The following is a 26,281-nucleotide window of genomic DNA, read 5'->3' as shown; positions in this document are numbered from 1 at the left end:
GGAGTGGGCGCTGATATGAAACTTCCTGGCAGATTAAAACTGTGTGCCGGACCGAGACTCGAACTCTGGACCTTTGCCTTTGGTGAACAAGTGCTCTACCAACTGAGCTACCCAAGCACAGCTGTACTTCTTCCAGTACCTCATCTCCTTTCTTCCAAACTTCACAGAAGCCTTACTGGCAGAAGTAAAGCTTTGAGGACGGCGCGCGAGTCGTGCTTGGGTAGCTCAGATGGTAGAGCACTTTCCTGCGAAAGGTAAAGGTCCCGAGTTCGAGTCTGAGTCCGGCACACAGCTTTAATCTGCCAGGAAGTTTCAATGAGAGTTTTGGCTCAGACAACATCATACTGCGATCCTGTTATCAAAGAAGCGTCCGAAATTAAAATAAACAGCAACAATTTTTACAGCGAGCAGGGGTACACATAGTAGGGCAAGGAGCTGGCTTTAGACACTGAACGAAAGCAAAAACGTTGCCTTGACGCTTGTAGGGGCGTGGGATCGGCAGTTTCAGACGTGGCGCCAGCTGCTTTCGCCATGTGACCCGACTACGTCCCATGGCGTGACGGAGCCGCTGGGAGCTACAAAATTTGCCTTCCGTGCATTCGCCACATCGGCTCTCCCTGGAAGGTTGCAGACATTGACATTATGCCTACATAAGAACGCCGTGTCAGCCCGGAAGCCCTGATGTCGGAGAAAGCTGTCGAAAGCACGACTGTTTTATTCGAGAAGACGTGACTTGTTAACAGAAAAGAGTTTATTGATAATTGCCATAGCGAAAGACTCCGAGGACACACATAGTGTTTAGTCGTTACAGTGAAGCACTGAGGCTGTATAGTCACGTTATGTCGGTGTATTTCTTGTTTAGGGTGTCGTCCCCTTATTGCACCAAAGAAAACGTTAAATGCGGAAGGATATAAACAACTTTTACACCACTGTGCACTACTCACAGCACAGCAACAGCACGGAGACAATGAGTGTATCAGCGTGACATTGCACCTGTCATAATGTGACACCTGCGAGGCAATAGTTTGTGAACAGTAATAGTCCTGAAATGTATTGGCCTGCCGAGTCCGGATCTGAAGCCAATCGAACACTTTTGTGATGAATTAGAATGTCGACTTCGCTCCAGAGCTCAGGGTGGAACATTACTACCATCTCTGGTTAAGGATTTTGAGAAAGAACAGACTGCCAATCCTCCACAGACATGCACACAGCTCACTGAAAGTGACTCCAGCGGTGTTCAAGTCGTCATAAAGGCAACGGGTTGGTGCAACGTATATTAATATCTACCAGTAAGTGCCCACATATTCGGACAGTGTTTTTGGGTATGATGCGTGTAAGGGTATGAAGTGGAATGATAGCACAAGCTCATTCGATGGTCTAGCGAGTGGTGGACTTAGGTTCATTGGCGGAAAACTAGGAAAAAGGGAATAGTTTGCAGAGGAGGCTGCTTACAAAATGCGAGGGTGCTGCATATGGTATCAGGTTCGTTCGTGTCACAGGAAACTATCAAGGAAATCGAAACGACTTCACCTGGCGGACGGTCGAACACACTCGTCTTCTGCTCCACGAAAACCTAGTTATAGATCATCAACAACCAACATTAAGTCAAAAATCTAGGAATATTCTATAACTACTACGTATCACCGATTAGGACTCGAAGACACGTTATTGAATACTGCAGGAGCACACAGGCACTGAAGTAATTCTTCCCGCCCTCCATCAGCGAATGGTACTGAAAGTAAGCCTCATAATTGATAAAGTGGGAAGTACCCTCTGCCACGCACTTCGTAGAGGTGTGGAGAGTACGGATGTAGACTGACCACAGAAGGAACGTTTACATTCGTGCAACGTGCGGCTGAATTTCATTATAAATTTTGTGAGATAACTGACGACGAACGATAGAGTGCGGTGCTGTTGTAACTGTATTGTTTCTTCCTGTATGCTGTTGTTTGCTGTTAAACATTTCACTTCGCTTTACGCTGCACACTCTATAGTCTGCTTTCCACACAAATGTGGTTTTACCTTTGACTTTAATAGTGCAGGTTGCGCGCATAAAGTATAAATATACTATCCACCTTTGCAGAAAACTACAACGTTCCATGACATGGCTCCTTTCCCAAACCCTGTACCTCTCTACACTGCACTATCCACACTTGAAAACAGTTAACTGCGTAATCCTGGCGTCGGTGTCATAGCAGGGAGTTCCAAGAAATTTGTCCAGAATTATTAACCTGCCCCCCCTCCCCCAAAATCATTTCATCTATTTGCGCCAAATGCACCATCTCCTTTACATTTCACCGTGACTCTACCAGACAATCCAGATAGCACTTGGGACAAATGTTGTATTATAAAATATTATTAGATTCGCCAACCGAACGAACATCGTACTGGTATACTACACATTCTATTATCGTTGCGAACAGCAAACAAATACTAAGCCCATCATAAACGTTTCCTGATTAATGTTCCTAATAATTAATATATGAAGTGCTTCATCTAAAGACAGATAAATTGTGATTGTTTCCATGATAAATATTAAAATATTACACGCTATTATGCAGTGATCGGATGAATCCTAATGTTTCGTCCACATCTGCGGAGGACATTTTCAAGAGTGGCTGCTGCTTTCTCTAAGGTCAGACTCACACTTTGGCTTGCTACTGACTGAAGTAAATTTCTGTTTATGAGTGCTCCCACGCACAGGCAGAGAGTCGCATGTTTTGAAAACTCGAGTAGCAGTTATCGGTTGCTGCCGTTCGTTGTAGGTATCGCCCCGATGGACAAATAGTATACATATTCTTCAGCACAGGAATCCAGGTACCATTTAGTTTTACACCCTGCACCTTCTGATTAAAATTATTGTGGTGTTTAGTAATATCTATGGGCTAACTCTTTTCCCTTTCGTGGTATCGACTTCTGGCTACCACAACCTGAGTTTATCAAATCGAATTCGGTAGCCTCCTGTTTGCAAAGTATGTTGCGCGACAGCTGATCTGTCCCCTTCCTCCTTCTACAATTGTCTTTGTATTTTTGTAGCCGTTTTTCCAACAATACGTTTACTAGTATCCACGTAAACGGTTCGACTGTTACATGGTTTGCTGCTTTTTCCATCGGCTTGCGAGCTTCCTTATATCTTTCTGCGTCTGGATATGTAGATTACACAGATATTTTGTTTTTTGAAGATATTTCCTATGCGGTCGGTAACGACTTTAGTGAACGACAGGAAAACATCGGATTTCGCAAACGCATGTATATGTGTATTGCAGTCTCAAGGCATTCTTAACGCTCTTTTTATCTCAGTCCATTGTACATCAACACACAATTTTGCGTCGAGCGCCTCCAGTTCACAGACGTCCCTTGCGGTATCGGCTCAGTCCTGTCACGAGTGATAGTTTGAAACTTCAGTCAGTGGCGATCGATGATATGCATTGGACCTTCTATCCATTATAACACTCCTTGAAGAGATCCTACGTAGATGTAGATGAAACTTAGAGACTCAACATGAAATACATCGAACCACAGCATATGAAACTGGAAATATTTACTAACCGTAACATTTCCCACCGTGAAAGTTTACCTTTTATTACGCGTTTCCATCGTTGTCTCTCTTTTTCCTTGATGGTATTTGTCTATTTAGATAAAGAATTGTTGGTTTTCGTAGATAGAAGGTATTTACTGGTCAATTGATTATAAAATTGGTCAAGTGCTACACATTTTCGTCATCTTCGAGTGAAATTTGCGGTACATATTAGTAACTCAGCAATTTGTTCTTCAAATAGCCTGATTAACAACGCTGCAAGTGACCAGCCAAGGAGGTCGTAAGATGCAGCAACCAGCGACATACACTCCTGGAAATGGAAAAAAGAACACATTGACACCGGTGTGTCAGACCCACCATACTTGCTCCGGACACTGCGAGAGGGCTGTACAAGCAATGATCACACGCACGGCACAGCGGACACACCAGGAACCGCGGTGTTGGCCGTCGAATGGCGCTAGCTGCGCAGCATTTGTGCACCGCCGCCGTCAGTGTCAGCCAGTTTGCCGTGGCATACGGACCTCCAGCGCAGTCTTTAACACTGGTAGCATGCCGCGACAGCGTGGACGTGAACCGTATGTGCAGTTGACGGACTTTGAGCGAGGGCGTATAGTGGGCATGCGGGAGGCCGGGTGGACGTACCGCCGAATTGCTCAACACGTGGGGCGTGAGGTCTCCACAGTACATCGATGTTGTCGCCAGTGGTCGGCGGAAGGTGCACGTGCCCGTCGACCTGGGACCGGATCGCAGCGACGCACGGATGCACGCCAAGACCGTAGGATCCTACGCACTGCCGTAGGGGACCGCACCGCCACTTCCCAGCAAATTAGGGACACTGTTGCTCCTGGGATATCGGCGAGGACCATTCGCAACCGTCTCCATGAAGCTGGGTTACGGTCCCGCACACCGTGAGGCCGTCTTCCGCTCACGCCCCAACATCGTGCAGCCCGCCTCCAGTGGTGTCGCGACAGGCGTGAATGGAGGGACGAATGGAGACGTGTCGTCTTCAGCGATGAGAGTCGCTTCTGCCTTGGTGCCAATGATGGTCGTATGCGTGTTTGGCGCCGTGCAGGTGAGCGCCACAATCAGGACTGCATACGACCGAGGCACACAGGGCCAACACTCGGCATCATGGTGTGGGGAGCGATCTCCTACACTGGCCGTACACCACTGGTGATCGTCGAGGGGACACTGAATAGTGCACGGTACATCCAAACCGTCATCGAACCCATCGTTCTACCATTCCTAGACCGGCAAGGGAACTTGCTGTTCCAACAGGACAATGCACGTCCGCATGTATCCCGTGCCACCCAACGTGCTCTAGAAGGTGTAAGTCAACTACCCTGGCCAGCAAGATCTCCGGATCTGTCCCCCATTGAGCATGTTTGGGACTGGATGAAGCGTCGTCCCACGCGGTCTGCACGTCCAGCACGAACGCTGGTCCAACTGAGGCGCCAGGTGGAAATGGCATGGCAAGCCGTTCCACAGGACTACATCCAGCACCTTTACGATCGTCTCCATGGGAGAATAGCAGCCTGCATTGCTGCGAAAGGTGGATATACACTGTACTAGTGCCGACATTGTGCATGCTCTGTTGCCTGTGTCTATGCGCCTGTGGTTCTGTCAGTGTGATCATGTGATGTATCTGACCCCAAGAATGTGTCAATAAAGTTTCCCCTTCCTGGGACAATGAATTCACGGTGTTCTTATTTCAATTTCCAGGAGTGTAGTTAATGTTCAGACATTTTTGGAATTGTCTGTGAACCTTTTCCTTAATTACAAGACATACATATTACCTTTTCCATAATTTCCTTTATGGTAGCATCCGGAATAAAATTAATGAACTCTAGTATAACGGTGTAGAAATACACTGATGAACAAAAACAATTAAGAAACCTTTTTAATAGCGTGTTGCTCGTCCTTTGGAACGCATTGAGTGGCGTAGCATTGGACTTGGTCACGTAAATTTCGGGCCGCTAATATCTAGGAGTGGAGCTGGAGCCCTAAAGAGTTCCATAGCTGACCTTGTGACACGGTCAGTTATCCTATTGGAAGATCTCATGGATGTCGGGAGAGACGTCGAACATGAAGGGAAACAGGTTTTCCGCAATAACGTTCACGTTGTCCACAGCTATTAAAATGCCTTCGATTACTACCAGAAGCTTCACGGAAATCCATGTGAATGTCCTTCATAGCATAATACTGCCGCCAACAGACTGCATCCGTGGTGCAGCGCACCTTTCGAACAACCGTTCTCGTGGATGACGCCGCATTCGGGAACGATCATCGACATGGTGTGACAAGAAATTTCGTTCATTCGACCTGGACCACGAGCGAAAACGTTATTACTACCAACCGCGAGATAGATTGCCACCTACATACAACTCCATCCTATATCTGAAGTGCGGGACTTCGGCTGGTCGATTTCCAATAATAAAATACCAACAGCCGTTGTTTTGGTTTTATTTGTTAGGCAACCAGTTTCGACATTACATTATGCCATCTTCAGGCCTATACAATGAAGGTTACAAAACGGCAATAAGTACATAGTAAAAAGCCAGAGAGTACTGCCTAAACAAATCTAGTGTTACATATTAATTTACATCAGTAAAAGAAAATAGTCTTAATTGAAATCTACATGATACAACTTAATATGTACTATCAGAAATTAACCAGTTATCGTGCCTACAGCGAAAATAATTTTAACCTAATGGAAGCAATCAGAAAACAGAAGTGTCAAAGTTTTGCAACAATCGGTCCTGTATACTCACTGTCAGGTTTGCATCCATCTTCTTGTTATATGGCCTATGTTCGTCTATTAGCGATTGACTGAACTATGATATATCGACTGGTCTCAAGTAGGCTCTTCCATGCTATATGAAATAAGTTGTGGTGTCGTCTTTGGCCCTCTAGTTTGAGTGGTTGGTTGACACTTGCTGACAGTTGTGCAAGGAGCGCACATGCCCGTGAGAGTATGTATTTGTGAGGGTATGAGACCTTATCTGTGATATATTGTTTGTTAGTTTATTACTCATGTTGACTTCTCTCTTCAGAAAAAAATCTTCACGATATCAGTTGACAGTGCTGCATTGGTTTCCGAGGGTTACCCGATATACGCAGGTGAGTGGACCCTCTCTCGTTGATTTACGTCTTTGTGGTCAGCTGTAGCTTAATGTAGGCCCGACAGTACAATTTATAGTGCGTTTGTACCTCACTTGTCTCGTGTAGTTATGTCATTTGGGTATGGGATACTTTTAGGTTTTTTTATGTATATGTTTCAGTCAATTCGCTTTTTACGTTACCCTGGTGGTGTATTGCATCTGTTACGCCTATGCGATTTTCATCTGCATTTAATTGTTGTAATGATAGTTTGGGGAGTGGAGATTATTTTCTAGTGACTTTTCTGCTATTACGTTACTAAGAAGTGATATATGAATGTTATATGGCGAAGTGTATGTTATCCTTTAACTATGCCAAGTTTGGGATCCACTGTGGACTCCCATTTGCTTTAACATTTTGTGGTATGTACTTGAGTTTACTTCCTGGTTTTTGCGTTTTTTATATCCGGTTTGGTTGAGCATTTTTCCGTATATAAATTCCATAGTCACATAGTCAAGAAGTATATTTGTTATTTTCGCGACTTCCTATAATGAGCCTACTGCTAATTATGTTCTTTCCATAGATACTCGCCAGAAGTACGATGTCAGGAATTTTCTGCCCAAATAATTGAAGTTGGTTTCCCATCTTATTAATAGTGTTCTTACAATAGGAGACATAATAAATTTGATGGTACTGTTGTAAAAGGTGTGCTTTTTTAAAAAGTTAACTTACGCAATATACAATTGTCGTTTGTGGCTTCCTTCGTCTTATTACATGGGTGGACACATTTTTTTACATTTTACAGAATTCCTCCTAAAGTGTTCTTCTGGTTCCCCCTTATAGAGTATTGTCTAATAACCATTGAGTACAGCTACGGTGTTTCTATAGCCTCAGTTCCTCTTTTAATTTGTCGTTCTTTTCTGTATACTTACTATACAGATTACCATTAGCTATACTGAACTCCTTTAGTGTACATGAGTTATGATCCTGTTATCATACTTCACATACGATGAATCGGTCCCTTTGCCCTCCTCTTCTACTTTTTTGACAAAAACCGGTAGAGCCTTACCACGCGTAACCATACATATTTGCAGACAATGAGTATACAGGACTGATGGTTGCATTACTTTCACACTTCCGTTTTATGATTACTTCCATTACGTTACTGAATTTTTCGCAGTATTCATGAATAACTGGTTAATTTCTGACAGCACTTATTACCTTGCATCATGTAGATTTTAATTAAGGCTGTTTTCTTTTACTTATGCAAATTAATGTGTAACACTTGCTTTGTTTAGACAGTACTCTTTGGCTTTTTACTATGTACTTATTGCTCTTTTGTAACCTTCATTGTATAGGCCTGCAGATGATGCAATGTAATGTGGAAACTGGCTGCCTAAAAAATAAAACCAAAATAACAGCTGTTGGCATTTCATTATTGGACAATGCTACATGGCGGAATTTTAGGCCGAATACAGACGAATGGAGAATCACTCTGACGATGCTAGAAGCCGCAAATGGGGACGTTCAATGCGCAAACAACTCTGACAAACGGTGTCTGTAATTATTTGGAAACGGGCATCTCATAAATTGTGAAGGTAGTTGGCTTTGGCTTTTTGAGAGCTGCTGTAGTGAATGTCCATGGTAAGTGGTTGAGTGAAGGTTGAACCTTGAGTAGGCGACAAATTGATGGACGTAACGCCTCATCACTGAACCTGGCGGTCTAATCTCGATGATATCGTTCGCCGTGAAATCGTAACTGACTGTGTCTTTGGGTCAACATGGGAAAATGAAGGGGTCATCCGCTGCGGAGCCCTATATGAACGGTGTGACTGCACCAGCATTGTACTCTGTCGTTAGACACGCCACTCATCGCCGCCTTCCCTTCTTTACAGAGCAGGAAACCTTCCGACCGTCAGGTCCTGTGGACCCGAATTCGAAGTGATAGATGCTAATATTTTGGCCATAAGCTCTGTCTTCTCCACAACGGAATAGGGAGGCCCGTTAGATCCTTCTAGATTGGGTGTGTACTACCGCTATGTGAATTATCGAGTGAAATTCAACAAGATTGGGTGCGAGATATCCCGGGCTTCTGATGTCAGTGTGCTTTCTCAATGTTTGTACTTCCTCCCGTATTATTCCCTGGAATCGGTTGACAGGGACATGTAAGATGCCAGTACCTCCCAAGACCGTTTCACATGATGATAGGATAGGGGGTCTGGCAGGCATGGCTGCTTTGTGCTTTTTCTGTGTTGTAACTGAAATGATGTCAGCATTGCAGCGCCTAATTGCATGCTTATAGTTCAGTAAGCGGCTGGTGCTGCGTTCTGCACTGTCTCTTTCATATACGGTTCAAGAGGTGGGTGATGGGACGACAGATCTTTCTGAAAAGATAGTCCCAAAAATTACGTAGGGGGTTGTCCTACAAATTTTATAAAGGTTATGTCTAGAACTTCTGGTAGTTCTCGCCAAGTTTCGGGCAAGTGCGTGGGTACGATGTATCCAAGCACGATGTAGTTATGATACACTGAATAGGCAGACAAATTTTTTCTCTGGAACTGCTCAACGATGACCTGAAGTCGGGGTGTTTGGCCTTAAGCTCTTCGGCAATAATGACAATGCAGTGGGATGTTGAATAAGGTCCTGATATGACGTTTTAGTATGTCTCTTGACGATTTGTTTACCTTAGTGTATTTGATAATGTAGGCAAGACTTACGAAAAATCAAGACACTTTCGTAGAAACTGTCACCCCAGAGAAAGCGTTCCACAATGCTAAATGGTTCAAGATGTCCGAAATTGTCAGACAAGTTGGTGAAAGCAGTAGAGAACGACCGGTAATTTGCAATGCTTATAAGAACCAATAGGAGTCAATATAGAATATGCGACAGCATACTTTCTGTTGGTTTTGGTAGATCTGATGATGGGTTTATCCTATAACGCGTAATGAGATGAAAAATTAAAAATTATTTTGGCTAACCATTGTGTTACCATTCAGTGCAGATACGTAATAGACCTCTTGCCTAACGAGATAAGGAGCAACAGTAATGGAAGACCAAGACTGAAGTGCTCGAACCAAAAAAGGTGTAAGGCATGGAAGCAGTCATTCTGCCATACTCCTTAATCTGTACATTCAAGAAGCAGGGACGGAAATACAATAAGTGAGACTGAAATCCAAGGTGACGGAATATCGATGAAGAGGTTCGTTGATGACATTGCTACCCAAGTAAAAGAATTAGAAGAAATACTGAATCCATAGGAACCATGTAAAGAGCTCAGAAGTATTGAGAGTAAACCGAACGAAAACGAAATTTACGAGAAGTGACAGGAATGAAATTAGTCATAAAGCTGTGGACAACATAATAGAAGTAGTGAAGGAAATCTGCTACCTTGGGACCACAATACAGTAACGTAAGACGGACGAAGAAAGGCGTACATCAAAATCAGACTTGCACAGGCAAGATGGCCTTCCTATGGCGTAAACTGAGGAGGAAAGTTTGAGAATATGCGTTTTGAGCACAGAATTGTATGGAAAGAATCATACACTGTCGGAAGTCAGGAAATAATAGAATCAGAGTGTTTGAGATGTGATGTTAGAGACGTATGGTAAAAATTAGAAGTCAGAAACGAAGAGATCCTCTGCAGAATGAGCAACGAAGGAACTGTGTAGAAAAAACTGACAGACAGATGGGACTGGGTGATAGTGCTTTAAGATAGCAGGAACTGACTTCCATTGTTGTATAGAATAACTATTTAATCTTTTTGTTTTTAAATTAATTTTGAACAGCTGTATTTGATGATCTTCCTATAATACAATAGATTACAAAGTTCGGATGCCTTCATAATCAGGCGTATGCCGCGCAAGTAAAATTGCTGCACACTCGCAAAGTACGCAACTGCACAATCACGGAATGCTATCACGTATAGCCTTACCTTAACTGGCAGCAGCAGCAGCAGCAGCAGCAGCTACATCAGCAGCAGCAGCAACATCCAGGTCGAAAACTGACTATAATGGATAGAAATATATAAAATATACACGTACGCACGTGGAGCTTCAACGTAACTGTTATTTTTCTCCCCACGAGAGTTATTATAAATTTATGAAATAAGCACATTACGCGAGATTATATCACGTTTACATGGGTTCAGAGGCACACTGTGTTTTAGAAAAAAATACAAGCAAATAGGTGTTTAAATGTTCCCAGCGGGTCCTAGGTACATGTTGGAGGCGATAACACTGGACTACAAATTTAGACTGCAGAATATTTTCTTAATAATTTTAAGTGATTCTAAGGTTTTTTGATACGTTCAGCAATTCGGTTTCCCTCTCTCACATAAGGTTTTCTTCAAATACAATGATAAAGACGCAGAAAGTTCATACAAACTATATTGGATTAAAAATACTTTATAAAAAAACTGATGAAATATGGCACTGTTAACACTATAATGAAATATTGCGCTGTACAAGTCTGATACTGACAACATTCCCTATTCAACATGTAGCAATTGTAAGCTATCATGCTCACATCCAATCGGTCTTTGAACCCAGTTCAATTTATTTAATGTTTTAATCGATGTATATGCCTGTTCCTCACTCGCAGCACCTAAATGTTCTAGAAAACAGCTGAATCTGGAGTCGAGGATATGTCGCTTGAATCTGGCAGAAGCACTGGATACTTAGAAGATAATCATCATGTTTCTTACTAACTCTCATAATGAAGGCCTTTGCAGTTGCCAAGAAACTTGTTTACATCTTGTTTGAAGGATATCTAAGATTATCTTTAAGTTTCATTCGTTTTCTCTTCGAATGTGTAGTCTTTCATTACTTTACGAACCTGAGTACTGACAGAAACCCCTTTCTTCCATCTTAGATTCTGTAGTTACGGTAACTTACTTCCCACATAGTTGAAAATAGACTGTTAATAATTTGAATACTTGAAAGTATTTGAACTCTTGAAAGTAAAGCGTTAACAATTTGTTTCATAGTTTCATAATACACAGTTTGTAAAGCGGGGGCAGGAGGGTTTTTAGAGCCACCTTGGAATCGAATACTACGTTTTGCCTCCAACTTTTGGCTTTCTTATTCTCTTCTGCACGACTGTCCCATCTGCATAGAAAAGAGGGATCTTTTCTCGCAAGTTGAACACATTCGATGTGAGGCCCGTGATTCGTCCTGATTCTCTAACTACATTCCCAGTTATGCAAAATATACGTCTTTGACAAAGTCTGTGATTGTCTGCTGTTGTTTTTTCACTACAAATTGGCCACAAATATGAGAGAAGTGGCCAGAAAATTAATAAATCCTATTGAAGCCTTGAAATTTGCAGAAGCAGGCACCAGTCGATTTATCATCCGTTGCTGAATTTTGCGTTAAAACGATAAGTAAAACACACATATAGTTGTCTTAACATTACGGTAATATGGAAATGTGAAGGTAGCTGTATTATACGCTGTAAAAGAAAATATGTTTTTGTAGCAGATTGCATTGGAAACTTTCACAAAGCAAGAGTGCCGTTATTTTAATGATTGAATAGGTACATCTTCGATACCTCACAGAAATTCTAAATATGGTCAAAACAGCATGTGCCTGAACATTCTAGGCACTGAAAGCAGCTTCAAAAACACACCATAAAAACCTTTTACCTTTAGGAAAACATTTGAGTGTCATCCAGTGTAGTCGATTCGAATATTTTAATAACGAAGCAACATACTGGGTGATTATAATTAAAGTGCAGCCACTCGGAGAGGTCTAGTGCGAGCTGTAATTACGATATGGCAGTGAAACCTGCAAATATATTAATGCGTTGATGTGGAACCGATTTAACTGAAAAAATTAGTTTCCCACCTGGGGAAAATATGGCATTTTGAATAGAAGAAAGAAGTATAGAAACGTTTCCATATGTAATGGATTAGGAATGGGTCGCGGCCAGGGAAAGCAAACAAGAGAGAAAGGCATAATATTGATTTTATTCTTAACAGCCGCTTATATAGTTTAATCAGCATGAGAACCCGAGACGTCGACGAGTTGCTGTACCACGCCAGATTAGCACCTGGTGGCCAAAATTGGAACTAATTTGTTTTCCCGCGTAAATCGGTTTCGCATTAACGCATTAGCATGTGTACCAAGTTTCGCTACCATACTCCCACTGGACCTTCGTGAGGAGTAGTACTTTAGTTAGAAACACCTGGTATGTGAACTACCTGTGGAAGGATTTGTTTCTGACAGTGTGTAATGACGTTCCATGGTACACAGACGAAAGTACTACTTTTAGTACAGTCTGTTCATTAACCGTGATTGCTGGTCTCATCGCAGTTGCATGAAAATCTCTACTTCTTCTCGAATATACAACGTCCCTCCGTTATCGTGAATTATTGACTAATTTTCATAAAGTTGTAGAAATTTTCTGATCCCATGACTCAAGAATGGCTAATCGCCCTACATAACGCTGAGAGAATGTGCCTCTTAGCTTTATACAGGGTTTTTAAACATTTTTGTGTCATGTCACCGATACATTTATTAAACTGATGGTAAACTTTGGGTGTCACCTGAAGATAATCATTTGGAAGGAAACTGTTTGCGGTATAATGAACGGACCTCAGCTACGTCTATGGTGGAATTCATCTACATTTGATGCTGAATGCTTACGCATTCTCTCCTCACTACAGTGGCTAACCTGTCACTTTGAATCCATCACAAATATCCACTGTGAACGTAGCTGTAAGCTCATAAGGATCTCTGGCAGCTAGGAACCGAGTGAGTCGCCGATGGGTATGTTCGCTCCCCAAGTTAGCTTTACCAAACATGCGGCTCCACTCGTCCGCCCTGGCTGCCTTGTAAGTAAAATGTCTTGCCGGCGGGACACGCCGGAGCGAACGGCAGCGGCGAAATTCAAATAAGCGGGAGGGGTTAGGGGTAGGGTTGGGGGGGGGGAGGAGTTCGGCTTGGGTCCTCGCGGCGCCACTTTACTCCCCGCGCGCAGACCGCGGCGTCGTGGCGTCGCGCCGCGCCACACGTTATGAAGTCGGGAATCCAATAAAGCGAGCGGGCCCGCCGTGGAGGTGAGCTGCGCCTGGTAGGCAGGCAGCCTCCATGCCACGTACGTGCGGCGTGACGCGCTGTGCAGGCGGTGGATGCGCTCCGACTTCAACGTCGCCAGATGGTCTGGGGGGTGACCTCGGTGTCGCAGCTTGCTAATTATATCATGTCAGTCCTACCCGTCCTCTGCCCCGCCCCCTTTTCGCTATCTACCCCTTGCCACTGCAAAACCGACTCGGGAGGAATGGATCTGACACGAAACGAGCGAAATATTTTCGGGTGCGGTAATTAACAGCAAACAACTTATTTTGACTTACAAGAGGAACTTCTCGACAGGCCTCTTTGATTTTATTCATACTTACAGAATTTTAAGGTCAGTTCCCGGACATCAAGCAGTAGATCACAAATGTCAGAGATACTAGGAAAACATCACATTTAAAGGTAAGAAGACCTGTGAGCACCGTTAAGTACATTTCCAACAATTTTAAAGAGTCGCCGTAGCTGAATGGGTAGTTCATAAGTCTTCTAATTGCGTAGTCTCGCATTCGAATCTCGCCAGTAGCAACTTTTTGACCTTTCATTTACAGTACATATTTGCGGTCAAATGCAAATTCTAATTAATAAATATTGAATCATTACTTTTAACGCATTTAATTTTATTAAAATATAATTCAATATTTGTTAATTAACGTTTTCTGTAATTTATGGCTGGGGCAGGTCTCCTTCTTTCAATCCAACAGCTTGTAACCGATGCTTGAAGACAAGCTTAATACATTCTGCCCTACACACAACTCACCATGCCGGTAGGACATGTTCAACGCTGCAGTGGGGTGTGGTGTAGTCTGTTTCATTCAATTGCTTAGTTTCGAGCCTATGCTTCCTTAACATTCTCGTCAATTAGACTGTGACAGTTCCCAAATTACGACATGGATGTCGATGGTATTTGTACCAATACGAAAAAATCTGACACGGTAATGACATATGAAGAATGTAGAGGGAATTATGTTCGCTCTTGTGCTCTGTAAGTGGAACGACACTCGTCTAGACTTCACTCATATCAACAATTCTTTGTGAATATCTTCGACCAATTATGATAAAAAGGAAGTTTAAGGATCGAATTCACCGTATAAATTAAATGTAATGGCTTGTAGTCCTCAGAAGGTTCATACTACTAGATAAAAGAAACATCCCGTTATGAAAGGTTGATCGGGTGATACGTGTCCGCAAAAGTGCCCTACGGCTAATTTCCTATGTCGCTGTAGGCTTAAATGGATATTTTATACGTGACAGTTGACAAATATGCTTTTTACGAGTTTTTGTGCCGAAGTATGTTTGTTGAGTGTAGGTGACTGTAATGAATGGTTACAGAATTTTAGTGGCGTGCTCGTGTTTTTCTCGACACTACAATAGAATTCTGGAGCCGTCACGTAGTCAGCTATTTTCAAACAGCTCCAAAGAAGTCGCCGAGCTTACTAGCTCCTTTAGAAGAACGGACCACCTGCATTAAGGTTACATGCTCTCACTCCATTAGACACTTGAAGTTCCGGAGCATAATTTGGGACATTTGCGCAGATTCTGGTGATCAGGAGGTGTATGTAATCACTTTCGTTTTCCGGCCTATTTATAGGAGTGAAAATCTTTTCTCCGCCTCATTTCGAACCTGCTGCTTCAAAGTCGAGAGCCATCTCACAAGCGTACTACTACTACGAAGTGTGCTCTTAAGATTACAGATCGACAGATGACAAACGGAAGTTCTTTATTTTTTAAAGAGAAAAACAATTACTGCTTACATTATTATGTAATTACATTCCATTTTACTGAGTATTAAGACTTGAAAATAGTGTCAGATAAGAATCAGTAGTTCTGCATTCAGGCCGCCTGGGTCATAATCGTAAAATTTAAACATCAGGCAAGGAGTGACTTTATTGCTCATATGAAATGTTTATCCATTATTAGGTATCCAGGAGCGATTGCTCCACACAGACAAGGACTTTCCAATGCATGTGCAGCAATTGCTCCTGGATATCTGATGACGGGTAAATCCCTAAACGAGTCTTACGAACAATAAATTCATTCCTTGGTTGATGTTTGACTTTCACCATTGTAACTCAGTCACCCTGAATGCAGAACTACTGATTATTATAATAATGGTGGTCTGCCTCCTTCATGGCTTTATGTCACATTTATATAACTGTCGTATAAGTTACGCCCATTTTCTTGAATGCAGTTTTCAAGCACTTGCTGAACATCCAGTTATAAGTGTTCCAGAGTCATACGCTGAATTACGATCGGCTTTTGACACTTCATTTTTTACTGGGCTCTCCGGTTCGGTTAAGATGCGGGCTTTGCGAGTGTGTACATGTGATTTGGCATATCCCCACAAAAGAAGTTTCAAGTGACCTTTGTGTGCAAAAGAATATCACTAAGACCTGAAATGATCTTTCTTCTAATTATGACTAGCCACGTCAATTGACAGTCTTACAGTGTAATGGATTTTACCATTCTGATGGAAATAAACATTCTGAATGCTGGGAAGATGTAGTGTTTCTAGTTGTGGGCGCATGAAAATATTGAACATAAGTAGGTAAAGCTCGCCAACGGCCTAGCCGTAGTGATAACACCAGTTCCCGTCACATCACCGAAGTTAAACGCTGTCTGGCTGGGCTAACACTTGGATGGGTGCCCATCCGGTCTGCCGAGCGCTGTTGGCAAGCGGGGTGCACTCAACCCTTGTGAGGCAAACTGAAGAGCTACTTGATTGAGAAGTAGCGGCTCCGATCTTGGAACCTGACATACGGCCGGGAGAGCGGCGTGGTGACCACATGTCCGTCCATATCTGCATACAGTGACGCCTATGAGCTGAAGATGACACGGCGTCCGGTCAGTACCGTTGGGCCTTCATGGCCTGTTCGGGAGGAGTATTTTTTTTTTAGTTTTTTAGTAAGTAAAGTTCAGCGGTAACTGTGGCACTATGTCACTTTTGATCCTCAAAACAGTAGTGAGAAACAACGCACCAAATGTCAGTCGCGCAGCATATCGTTACACATTCTGAGTGGTGCGGTTTATTAAGATTTTTATCGGGAGCGTCATCGGTCTAATACTAGTTATTTTACTGACCTCTTGATGCAGACGAAAATGAGCCTGACCATCCTCGTAGTGTATAATTTGAAACCTTCAACTGATGAACAATAGATTTCCTGAACTGGCAAAATTTCAAATTTTTCGCTAAATTATGCGAGCTCATTCAAGTTCATGTCCAAGATCAAGTTAGTCCAAGATCACCATGGGTGATGAGCGGTTGTCTCAGAACTTAGAGGTTTTTAAGAGTTTTATTCTCATTCATTTCCTCTGTCTCATTGGTTGCGGAACTTACTATTTTCTCACAGTCAACTAACCGTATTTTTGCGACTGGAAAAGATATCTCAATGCCCAAGCTTCAAATTATGTATTGGAATATTCGTAGGTAGCGGTTTATGGTCCATTTAAACCTAATTGCAAGAAAAGCAGAGGAGATTGAGAGTCATTGGAAGAATCCTTAGGATTCACGAAAAATGTTCTGCACAAAACTCTCGTTTGATCTAACTCCAGTAATACTTGTCATTGTGGGTGGCTTTCCAATCAGAATGTTTTACTGAGCGTGAAAGATGTTCCCAACTCCAATGGCAGACGCTGTAAGAAAGACGTTGTGTATCACGATGTGGGGTACTGTTAATATACGGAGAGCGTGCGTTTCTAAAAGAATCAACCAATATATTGCTTCTTCCTACATGTATTTGGAGAAAGTATCAGGAAAAGAAACTGAGAGCTTCGATCTCACACGGAGGCTTAACAGCAATAGTTCTTCCCACGTACCACCCGTGACTGGAACTGGACAGATTTGGAAGTGACAAGCGGTACAAATCTATATCTACATCTATACTCCGCAAGCCATTTTGCAGTGTGTTGCGCAGGGTACCTCAGGTATCACTATCACGCAGAATCGCGATCTTCGCTGAATGCAATGCGACGGCATTCAGCAGCATTCCAAGATTTCCATTCACGGCAACACTCCAAAAGCAGTCTTTAGTGTTGTAAAAGGAAGCCTACGCATGGGTCAGTAATTCCGAAGACCGGCTGCTGCCGGTCCATAATTTGTTCTTGGATGACAGGCGCATATGTGAAGCGGTTACAAAGTGCTTCGTGCGCAATACGCAGATCAGCCCCTACGGTGATCAGACGTGGTCGATTGGAAACTTGACGGCGAATATGCCTCACGTTCCCAAGCAGCCCACCATCGAGGCACTGCCACATCCGAATGCCCCATAAGTATCTGTTCTACATGATTCGACCAGCCGGTAAAAAAGAGGCCCACAGTGAGTCCTCTTTCAAACTATTTGTTGCTGAAACGCTAATACGGATACACGGCATCTGCTTATCCTTCAGGGTGATCACTCAATGTATGACACTGTTCACGCCTGTTGTATACCCTGTCCGGCCTGGTAACAACACTAAAACAGGAACAACACAAATTAATTTCTGATGGTCCAGGAACAACACAAATTAATTTCTGATGGTCCTTATAAGCCCCGGTATTGCAGTTCTGATCATTTATACGCTTGCCGATGGTGTGTATGTGTACGAAGCCACACTGTCATCCGACCATATCTTCTGGGTGCTTCACTCTTACTGCCAAGCACTATGTAAAAGACGCTACAACATCCAGTCTACCTCAGAATCCACTTTCATACCTGTCAACTTCGTACCATTAATAATAAAGTGTTGAGTACTCTCCCACATTCATAAAATGATAATAAGAGGAGAATGGATGTAGGTGCATACATGCGGTGCTCTACTGTACACCGCCCCATCTCCGTCGATATGCTACTGTATCTAGGGTAAAGAGAATTGGTGCTCTCACAATACCGACTTAGGCGCCGCACACAGACCTGTTCGCATTCGACAGCATGAAAATAATACTCTGTAATACCGACGCGCAGTGACTTACCTTGTTACCTGCTTTGTCCCTCCAGCGGGCCCACGTGGCGAGACCGGGCCGCCAGTAGTCGAGCAGGTAGTTCTCGGCGTACTCCTGGCCCAGGCCGTGTCCGAAACGGCCCTGCGTGCGCACCGCCGTGACGGCGTGCAGCGAGTGCAGCTCCACCTGCAGCCACTCTTCGGCGGCTCGCGTCACCATGTTGCGGGGACACCAGGCACCGCCGCCCTTGTCCTCTCGCAACCTGCAAAGGACCAGGTCACACGCTACAGTCAGTCTCATGCACTTTTCTTGCAATATTGTGCCATGATAATCGCTGCACGGTGGAGGTCTTAGCCCATTCAGTATGGAGGCAGTTTCCTCGTTGAAAGCGAGAGAGTGTCGCAGACTTGGCAAGCGTTCCAGCCGGCGCCACCGCAGTCCACGAAGTAGTGACCGGACCGACCTATTGGATTTTGCAGAGAGCAGAGGAACGAGCTGGACACGGGGGCAGCGGTTCGATAGAGACAATTGGAGGCTGGCGCGTATTTTGAGGACGAGCGAGCAACGGGCAGTCCGGTGATCGTCATTTTGGGAGGATAACACAATGGAGTGCCATTGCGAGTGTTTCAGTGTCGTTCCTTGTCAGCGTAGAATTTTTATATTACGCAAATTGGAGGTGGAACGGGAGGAAAGGAAACGAAAGGGAGGAAAGTAATTATATCAGCTGCATCCTGAATCTACTGCTTATTAAGTAGTTGGGTTAAGCTTTGCCTCACCCAGACACAATGTCTACCGCAAATGAGCGGGACTATCTCGGCCCGCTCCCCGGTCGATTCACATTACCACCTAGCTCCACCTATCTGCAGTTCCTGTCTATGTCCTTTTTTTTCCATTATTGTACACTCCTGGAAATTGAAATAAGAACACCGTGAATTCATTGTCCCAGGAAGGGAAAACTTTATTGACACATTCCTGGGGTCAGATACATCACATGATCACACTGACGGAACCACAGGCACATAGACACAGGCAACAGAGCATGCACAATGTCGGCACTAGTACAGTGTATATCCACCTTTCGCAGCAATGCAGGCTGCTATTCTCCCATGGAGACGATCGTAGAGATGCTGGATGTAGTCCTGTGGAACGGCTTGCCATGCCATTTCCACCTGGCGCCTCAGTTGGACCAGCGTTCGTGCTGGACGTGCAGACCGCGTGAGACGACGCTTCATCCAGTCCCAAACATGCTCAATGGGGGACAGATCCGGAGATCTTGCTGGCCAGGGTAGTTGACTTACACCTTCTAGAGCACGTTGGGTGGCACGGGGTACATGCGGACGTGCATTGTCCTGTTGGAACAGCAAGTTCCCTTGCCGGTCTAGGAATGGTAGAACGATGGGTTCGATGACGGTTTGGATGTACCGTGCACTATTCAGTGTCCCCTCGACGATCACCAGTGGTGTACGGCCAGTGTAGGAGATCGCTCCCCACACCATGATGCCGGGTGTTGGCCCTGTGTGCCTCGGTCGTATGCAGTCCTGATTGTGGCGCTCACCTGCACGGCGCCAAACACGCATACGACCATCATTGGCACCAAGGCAGAAGCGACTCTCATCGCTGAAGACGACACGTCTCCATTCGTCCCTCCATTCACGCCTGTCGCGACACCACTGGAGGCGGGCTGCACGATGTTGGGGCGTGAGCGGAAGACGTCCTAACGGTGTGCGGGACCGTAGCCCAGCTTCATGGAGACGGTTGCGAATGGTCCTCGCCGATACCCCAGGAGCAACAGTGTCCCTAATTTGCTGGGAAGTGGCGATGCGGTCCCCTACGGCACTGCGTAGGATCCTACGGTCTTGGCGTGCATCCGTGCGTCGCTGCGGTCCGGTCCCAGGCCGACGGGCACGTGCACCTTCCGCCGACCACTGGCGACAACATCGATGTACTGTGGAGACCTCACGCCCCACGAGTTGAGCAACTCGGCGGTACGTCCACCTGGCCTCCCGCATGCCCACTATACGCCCTCGCTCAAAGTCCGTCAACTGCACATACGGTTCACGTCCACGCTGTCGCGGCATGCTACCAGTGTTAAAGACTGCGATGGAGCTCCGTATGCCACGGCAAACTGGCTGACACTGACGGCGGCGGTGCACAAATGTTGCGCAGCTAGCGCCATTCGACGGCCAACACCGCGGTTCCTGGTGTGTCCGCTGTGCCGTGCGTGTGATCATTGCTTGTACAGCCCTCTCGCAGTGTCCGGAGCAAGTATGGTTGGTCTGACACACTGGTGTCAATGTGTTCTTTTTTCCATTTCCAGGAGTGTATTTCGATTCCCCCCCCTCCCCCCCCCCCCGAAGAGGGCGGGTTGGCAGCAGCTTAGAATGCCGCTCTTCAGCCTACAGATTTTGTTTAAAAAAGGAGAAAATGATATATACAGTAAAAAACAGGCGACAAAATCGGAGACTAAGGGTAACATGGCGAAAAAATCGTGGAACTTAAAACAGAGAACAAAGGGATGATGATGCTAATAAAATACATAAGAAGTACACAGGGAAAATAATAGACAGACAATTAAAAAACACGTTGACAGTCTGGTTTATGTTCGCAAAAGACATAAAATTCACACTCAGTGAAAGCATGGTTTCTGTTCGCAACACAGGAAAAGACGAAACAACACTCAGCAGTCACTGGAACACTGCACTAAATTATGACATACCACAGCCGAGAGCAGGTGGGGGAAACTGGTCAGATGATGGGAAAAAAAGAGGGAAGGTGAGGAAAAACGAAGGGAGAATGGGGGAAAGGAGCCAATGGAGGATGAGGAACCATAAGACAGGTCGGGAGTGCTGGGCAGACGTGACAAGGAGTGGGGAAGGCAGAGGATGGGAAGAAAACAGGAGTCGTGGGAGGGGGGGGAGAAGGGAGATAGGGAGAGGTTAGGTGGGGAGAAACACAGGATGGAAGGGGGAAAGAAGGAGCCCAGGGAAAGGATGAGGAAAGGAGGGAGGGTGAGGATCAGAGGAGGGATAAATGGAGGGAGAGAGGGCATCATCCGGGAGGGGTAGTTGATGGGTGTAGAGATGTGTAGAGATGGAGGGTAGGGGGGACACAACAGTGAAGCGTGGCAGGGGGCGGGGACAGGAGAGGAAAGGAGCAACCATGGGGTGAGGGGATCAAGGCGGTGGGAGGTGTAGACTAATCGGATATGTTCGAGGAATAGGAGCACATGGGAGAAAGGAATGAGGTCATAGAGGATCCTCATGGGGGACGGGAGGCGGAGTGCATGACGCTCAAGGATCTGTAGGGACTTACAGAATTTGGGGGGGGGGCAGATATCCAGGCGGGACTGGCATAATAAAGGATGGGACGGATTAAGGATTTGTAGGTGTAGAGGATGGTAGAGTGGTGCAACCCCCATGTCTGGCCAGAGAGGAGTTTGAGAATTCGCAGACGGATGTGGGCTTTGGATTGGATATGTCCGCCACTCTTGCTAACTTTAGATTCCTGCTGGAGGTCGAACGTTAATGTGCAACCGCAATGAAGGTTGTGGATTCATTACCCATCGAGGCGAATCGATTAAATGAATGCGTGATGTCTCTTATTTCGGACCCATTCATATCATCGATTTGCCTCAATGCGCACTACATTCATAACATTCATTGTGATTGCACACTTACATTCGACGTCCAGCGGGTATCCAAAGTCAGAGGGCGTGGAGGACATTGACAGGGAGCGCAGGTAGGTGGCGCTAGATGAGAATGTGACTCGGCGTGGGAGCGTGGCGAGATATTCCGCACATTTTCTATAACCACTGTGTCCGGATGGTGCAGCGGTTAACGCACCTGTCTAGTAAGCAGTAGATCGCGGGTACAAGTCCCGATCTGGCACACATTTTCAATCGTCGCCTCTGATTCCTCAGCTTGTTTGCCCACTGCTTGAGTATTACTCACCAGTGTGGGATCTGTACCAGATAGGGTTGATAGAAGAGATAGAGAAGATCCAACGGAGAGCAGCGCGCTTCGCTACAGGATCATTTTGTAATCGCGAAAGCGTTACGGAGATGATAGATAAACGCCAGTGGAAGACTCTGCAGGAGAGACGCTCGATACGGGCTTTTGTTGAAGTTTCGAGAAGATACCTTCACCGAGGGGTCAAGCAGTATATTGCTCCCTCCTACGTATATCTCGCGAAGAGACCATGACGATAAACTCAGAGAGATTGGAGCCCAAACAGAGGCATACCGACAATCTTTCTTTCCACAAACAAGACGAGACTGGAATAGAAGGGAGAACCGATAGAGGTACTCAAATTATCCTCCGTCACGCACCGTCAAAAGTCTTGCGGAGTATAGATGTAGGTGTAGAAGTCCAGTTGCAGCTGATACCATAAGTTTCTACCCTTTCGTTTCTACTCCAATGTACATAATATGTATCGCAACTGCGGATTTCGCTAGGTGTCTGAAAGGCATTCATATAAAAAATACTTATGGTTGGAGTGCATGGACAGTGCCTATGCCTTTGTACTGTGTGCCCTGTACTTAAGATTCTGCAAGAGAAATGCTCGTGCTTAATTAACGCTAGTCTGTCATATCGAAAGTTACATTTAGCTGAATATACAATCCGGTAGTGCTTAATGTTAAGTGATGGTGTGTCTTAGTTCACTTCTTGTTTTATAGCAATTTTGGGTCAGATTTTTTATTGAAGTATGTGAGATAACGTATTGCTTTCATTTCTTTAGTTAGTTCATTGGTTGAAGTTTTGACTTCGAGTGCATTTCATTTGTAGTATTTTCATTAATGTTATATCTGAAGACCAAGAGCTTTTTCTATAGATACGGAAATTGAGGTTACAATTCAGTTTTTGTTTTATAATAAACTTGTGTTACCACAGCGCTAAGCCCTTCCACCTTACAGCACCAGTGCTGCTGCATACTCGTCTCTCTGTAGACAAGGATTTGTTATGAGAGAAATTAACGCTACGTTAAGGAGCCAACTCACTGTGCTATTTCCAGCGACACTAGAGGACTTGTTCATTACTGTATGACAGAATAAATAAATAAATACTAACAGAACACTCGTCGCTCTTCTGATCAAACAGCTATTTTGAAGCAACTTAAGAGGCAATTACCATTAAATACAGAATTTTATACATGCGCTCTACTGACGCATCTGTATCCGTTTCTAATTATACTGATGTGAATAACAATGAGATTCTTCTGGCTTTGTGACCGCGTCATGTGTCATGAAAGTACCAATATTTAGACAGCTACTACAGCCAGCTTTCATCGAGCGACTGATGAAGGCTGCGTGCAGTAAATGCCAAAATGTCGGTTTTACTACATATGACGTGATCATACACCCAGAAGGGTTTTAGTGAAGTGGACTACGGCTATGAACACCTACCTTCTTATAAACCACAGTGTTCAAGTGCAGTAGACTGGCCTTTAACCATACAAGAAATGAGCATTCAGATACGCAAAACTATTTTTTTTTTGCATCATTAATTGCTACCAAAAGTAATGTGACTATGGTGTAGCGTAAGATTCGTCCACAATTTCCCTGCACGTTTTGATTGCTATTAGATCGCTAATTCGTACAGATATCTTTAAAAAGTATTACAGATTTTGTTTACGAATTTCACAGGCAAATTAACAATTTGCATTCGATATTTGGAATATGCGTGGCTTAAATATTGGAATACATAACTGAAAGGTCATTTCGCTTGTTTCGATAAGTATCACAGGTAGTATATCGCAAATCATATTGTTTACGAGAAAAGAAGTCATAGACACCGTTGTATTATTAGATTTTGTACTGTATTTCGTATTACTGAATCTGTGACTTAACAAATTATTCTGGGGTGGTATTGTGAAATGGGTTCCTTGTACACCACAGTGAAATGTGTCCAAAAATGAAGTCGAATATGGTGCTACGACGTGCAGCAAGTTATCGATTTAACACACAATGAGATATATTTAGAGATGACCTTGTGTTTTTCTTTTCTGGTACCGTATGTTTCACCTTCGTTGATACCTTGGGAACTAAGACATTAATTGTACATAATCATTTATTAGGACTTAGACAGTAGTACTATACTTACCTAGTGTGACCGCTTTAAAATTTGTGCAATGGTTTTGAGATCTATGCAATACAGAGATAATGACTCAGACTGTTGCATATAAACAAATCATATCTGTAAGCGCAAACTGCTCGAATTTGTATACGTTCAAAGGAATGACTGGCTGCACTGTCCCAAAGTACCATTTTTGGCCCATGTATGACCATAAACCTATGTAAATTACCGCTACAAAATTAATCCTCAATCACGATGAGTCTGAATATTTCCAGCACATATAGCGACTCTTTCTAGTATGATAACTGAAATTAGGCCATTGACTGTGAAAAGTAGCATTAGCACCTTTGGGAAATTTCGATTTGCATTTGTGGCAGCAAGAATTATTCAGCATCACTCTTCCTATTAAATAAGTGTCTAAGACCAGAAAAATTAGTTTAATTATGGAATTAAGTCTCAGTGAAAGACTTAAATTTCCTGATACACATGTCAGGTGGCCGTCATTATTGACAAAGTAATACTGCACACTATGCTTCGTTTTAGAGACTAGCGTGAAAACGAGTTTTTTATAGTGGTCTCGCTCTTTTACTAATACTCGTAGGAAATAATTACATAAAATTACTTCTTAAGTAGTCGACGATATGCCTACAACTGAAACGGTAGTAAACACAGAAAGAGGGCCAACATCAATAAAGCAAACTTGTTTCTTCAATTTATGCTTATCATATACATCCATCATCTCAATCGATTTTATTCCTTCATTTACAGTAAATAGATGGAACATATCAGTGCGTTAGAATGCCTAGTTCATAAGCAATACGCAATAAGAAGAATAAACTTGCTAAATCAAATTTCATTAGCACGAAGTACAGGATAAATGTCATTTAGCTTACTATTAGTGACTCTATACAGAGAAAATGTTATTTCTGCGATAATGAATGTAATTTAAATCCATATGTATATTTACTATCATTCAATATCAATGAAAACTTTCGAAAATGTAAGTGTTGGCCAACGAACATCACTGCAGTGGAAACTTTCGAAAATGCAAATGTTGTCCAATGAACATCATCGCTCCAGCACATAATCTTTAAACATTACTTTAAGATACACTGTTTGGTTTGATGACACCTTACACAGCATGTGGAAATCGTTGTGTGGCACAGTTTGTGTAATGCGTTAGTCATAACACGTAAACATAAACTATGTTTTCCAAAATGATTTAGGCAACAAAATTAATGCAATAGTTGCAACTAACTGTAAGCAATACTATCAAGTCAACGTTATGTCACCAGTTATGTGCTTACTTGCTTGTATTTTTTTCTATTTTGCGACACACAACGACCCCTTAGCCGTAGAAACAAACATTAAGAACTGTCTCCCTTATGATCACAGGCCACTGGTTACCTTGTAACCGGTAATGAAAACATAAAAAAATCAATAATCACAAAAGACTACTAGCTACAATCATTTCTGATAATCATCGTTATTTCTTTGAGGAGTGAATGGGTGGAGGATGCATAATTACAGAGCTCTGTTCAGTGGACTTGATAAATTTTGTAAACAAGTTTCTGTCACAGCAATG

The 26,281-nt window shown here is 43.7% G+C and overlaps 1 protein-coding gene across 1 annotated transcript in view; it reads right to left on the bottom strand.

Annotated features, from left to right (window-relative positions):
• Nucleotides 1–26,281, bottom strand: part of LOC126088454 (discoidin domain-containing receptor 2-like) — a 764,950-nt gene that overhangs the window by 190,635 nt on the left and 548,034 nt on the right. Inside the window, exon 5 of the mRNA XM_049906599.1 lies at nt 18,656–18,887. Coding sequence (XP_049762556.1) covers nt 18,656–18,887 — 232 coding nt within the window. The remainder of the gene's footprint in view (nt 1–18,655; nt 18,888–26,281) is intronic.

Source organism: Schistocerca cancellata, chromosome 1 (genome assembly GCF_023864275.1).
Source record: "Schistocerca cancellata isolate TAMUIC-IGC-003103 chromosome 1, iqSchCanc2.1, whole genome shotgun sequence".
In the NCBI taxonomy this organism is placed as follows: domain Eukaryota; kingdom Metazoa; phylum Arthropoda; class Insecta; order Orthoptera; family Acrididae; genus Schistocerca; species Schistocerca cancellata.
The sequence above is the reverse complement of the archived record's forward strand: the minus strand, read 5'-3'. Positions and strand labels throughout refer to the sequence as shown.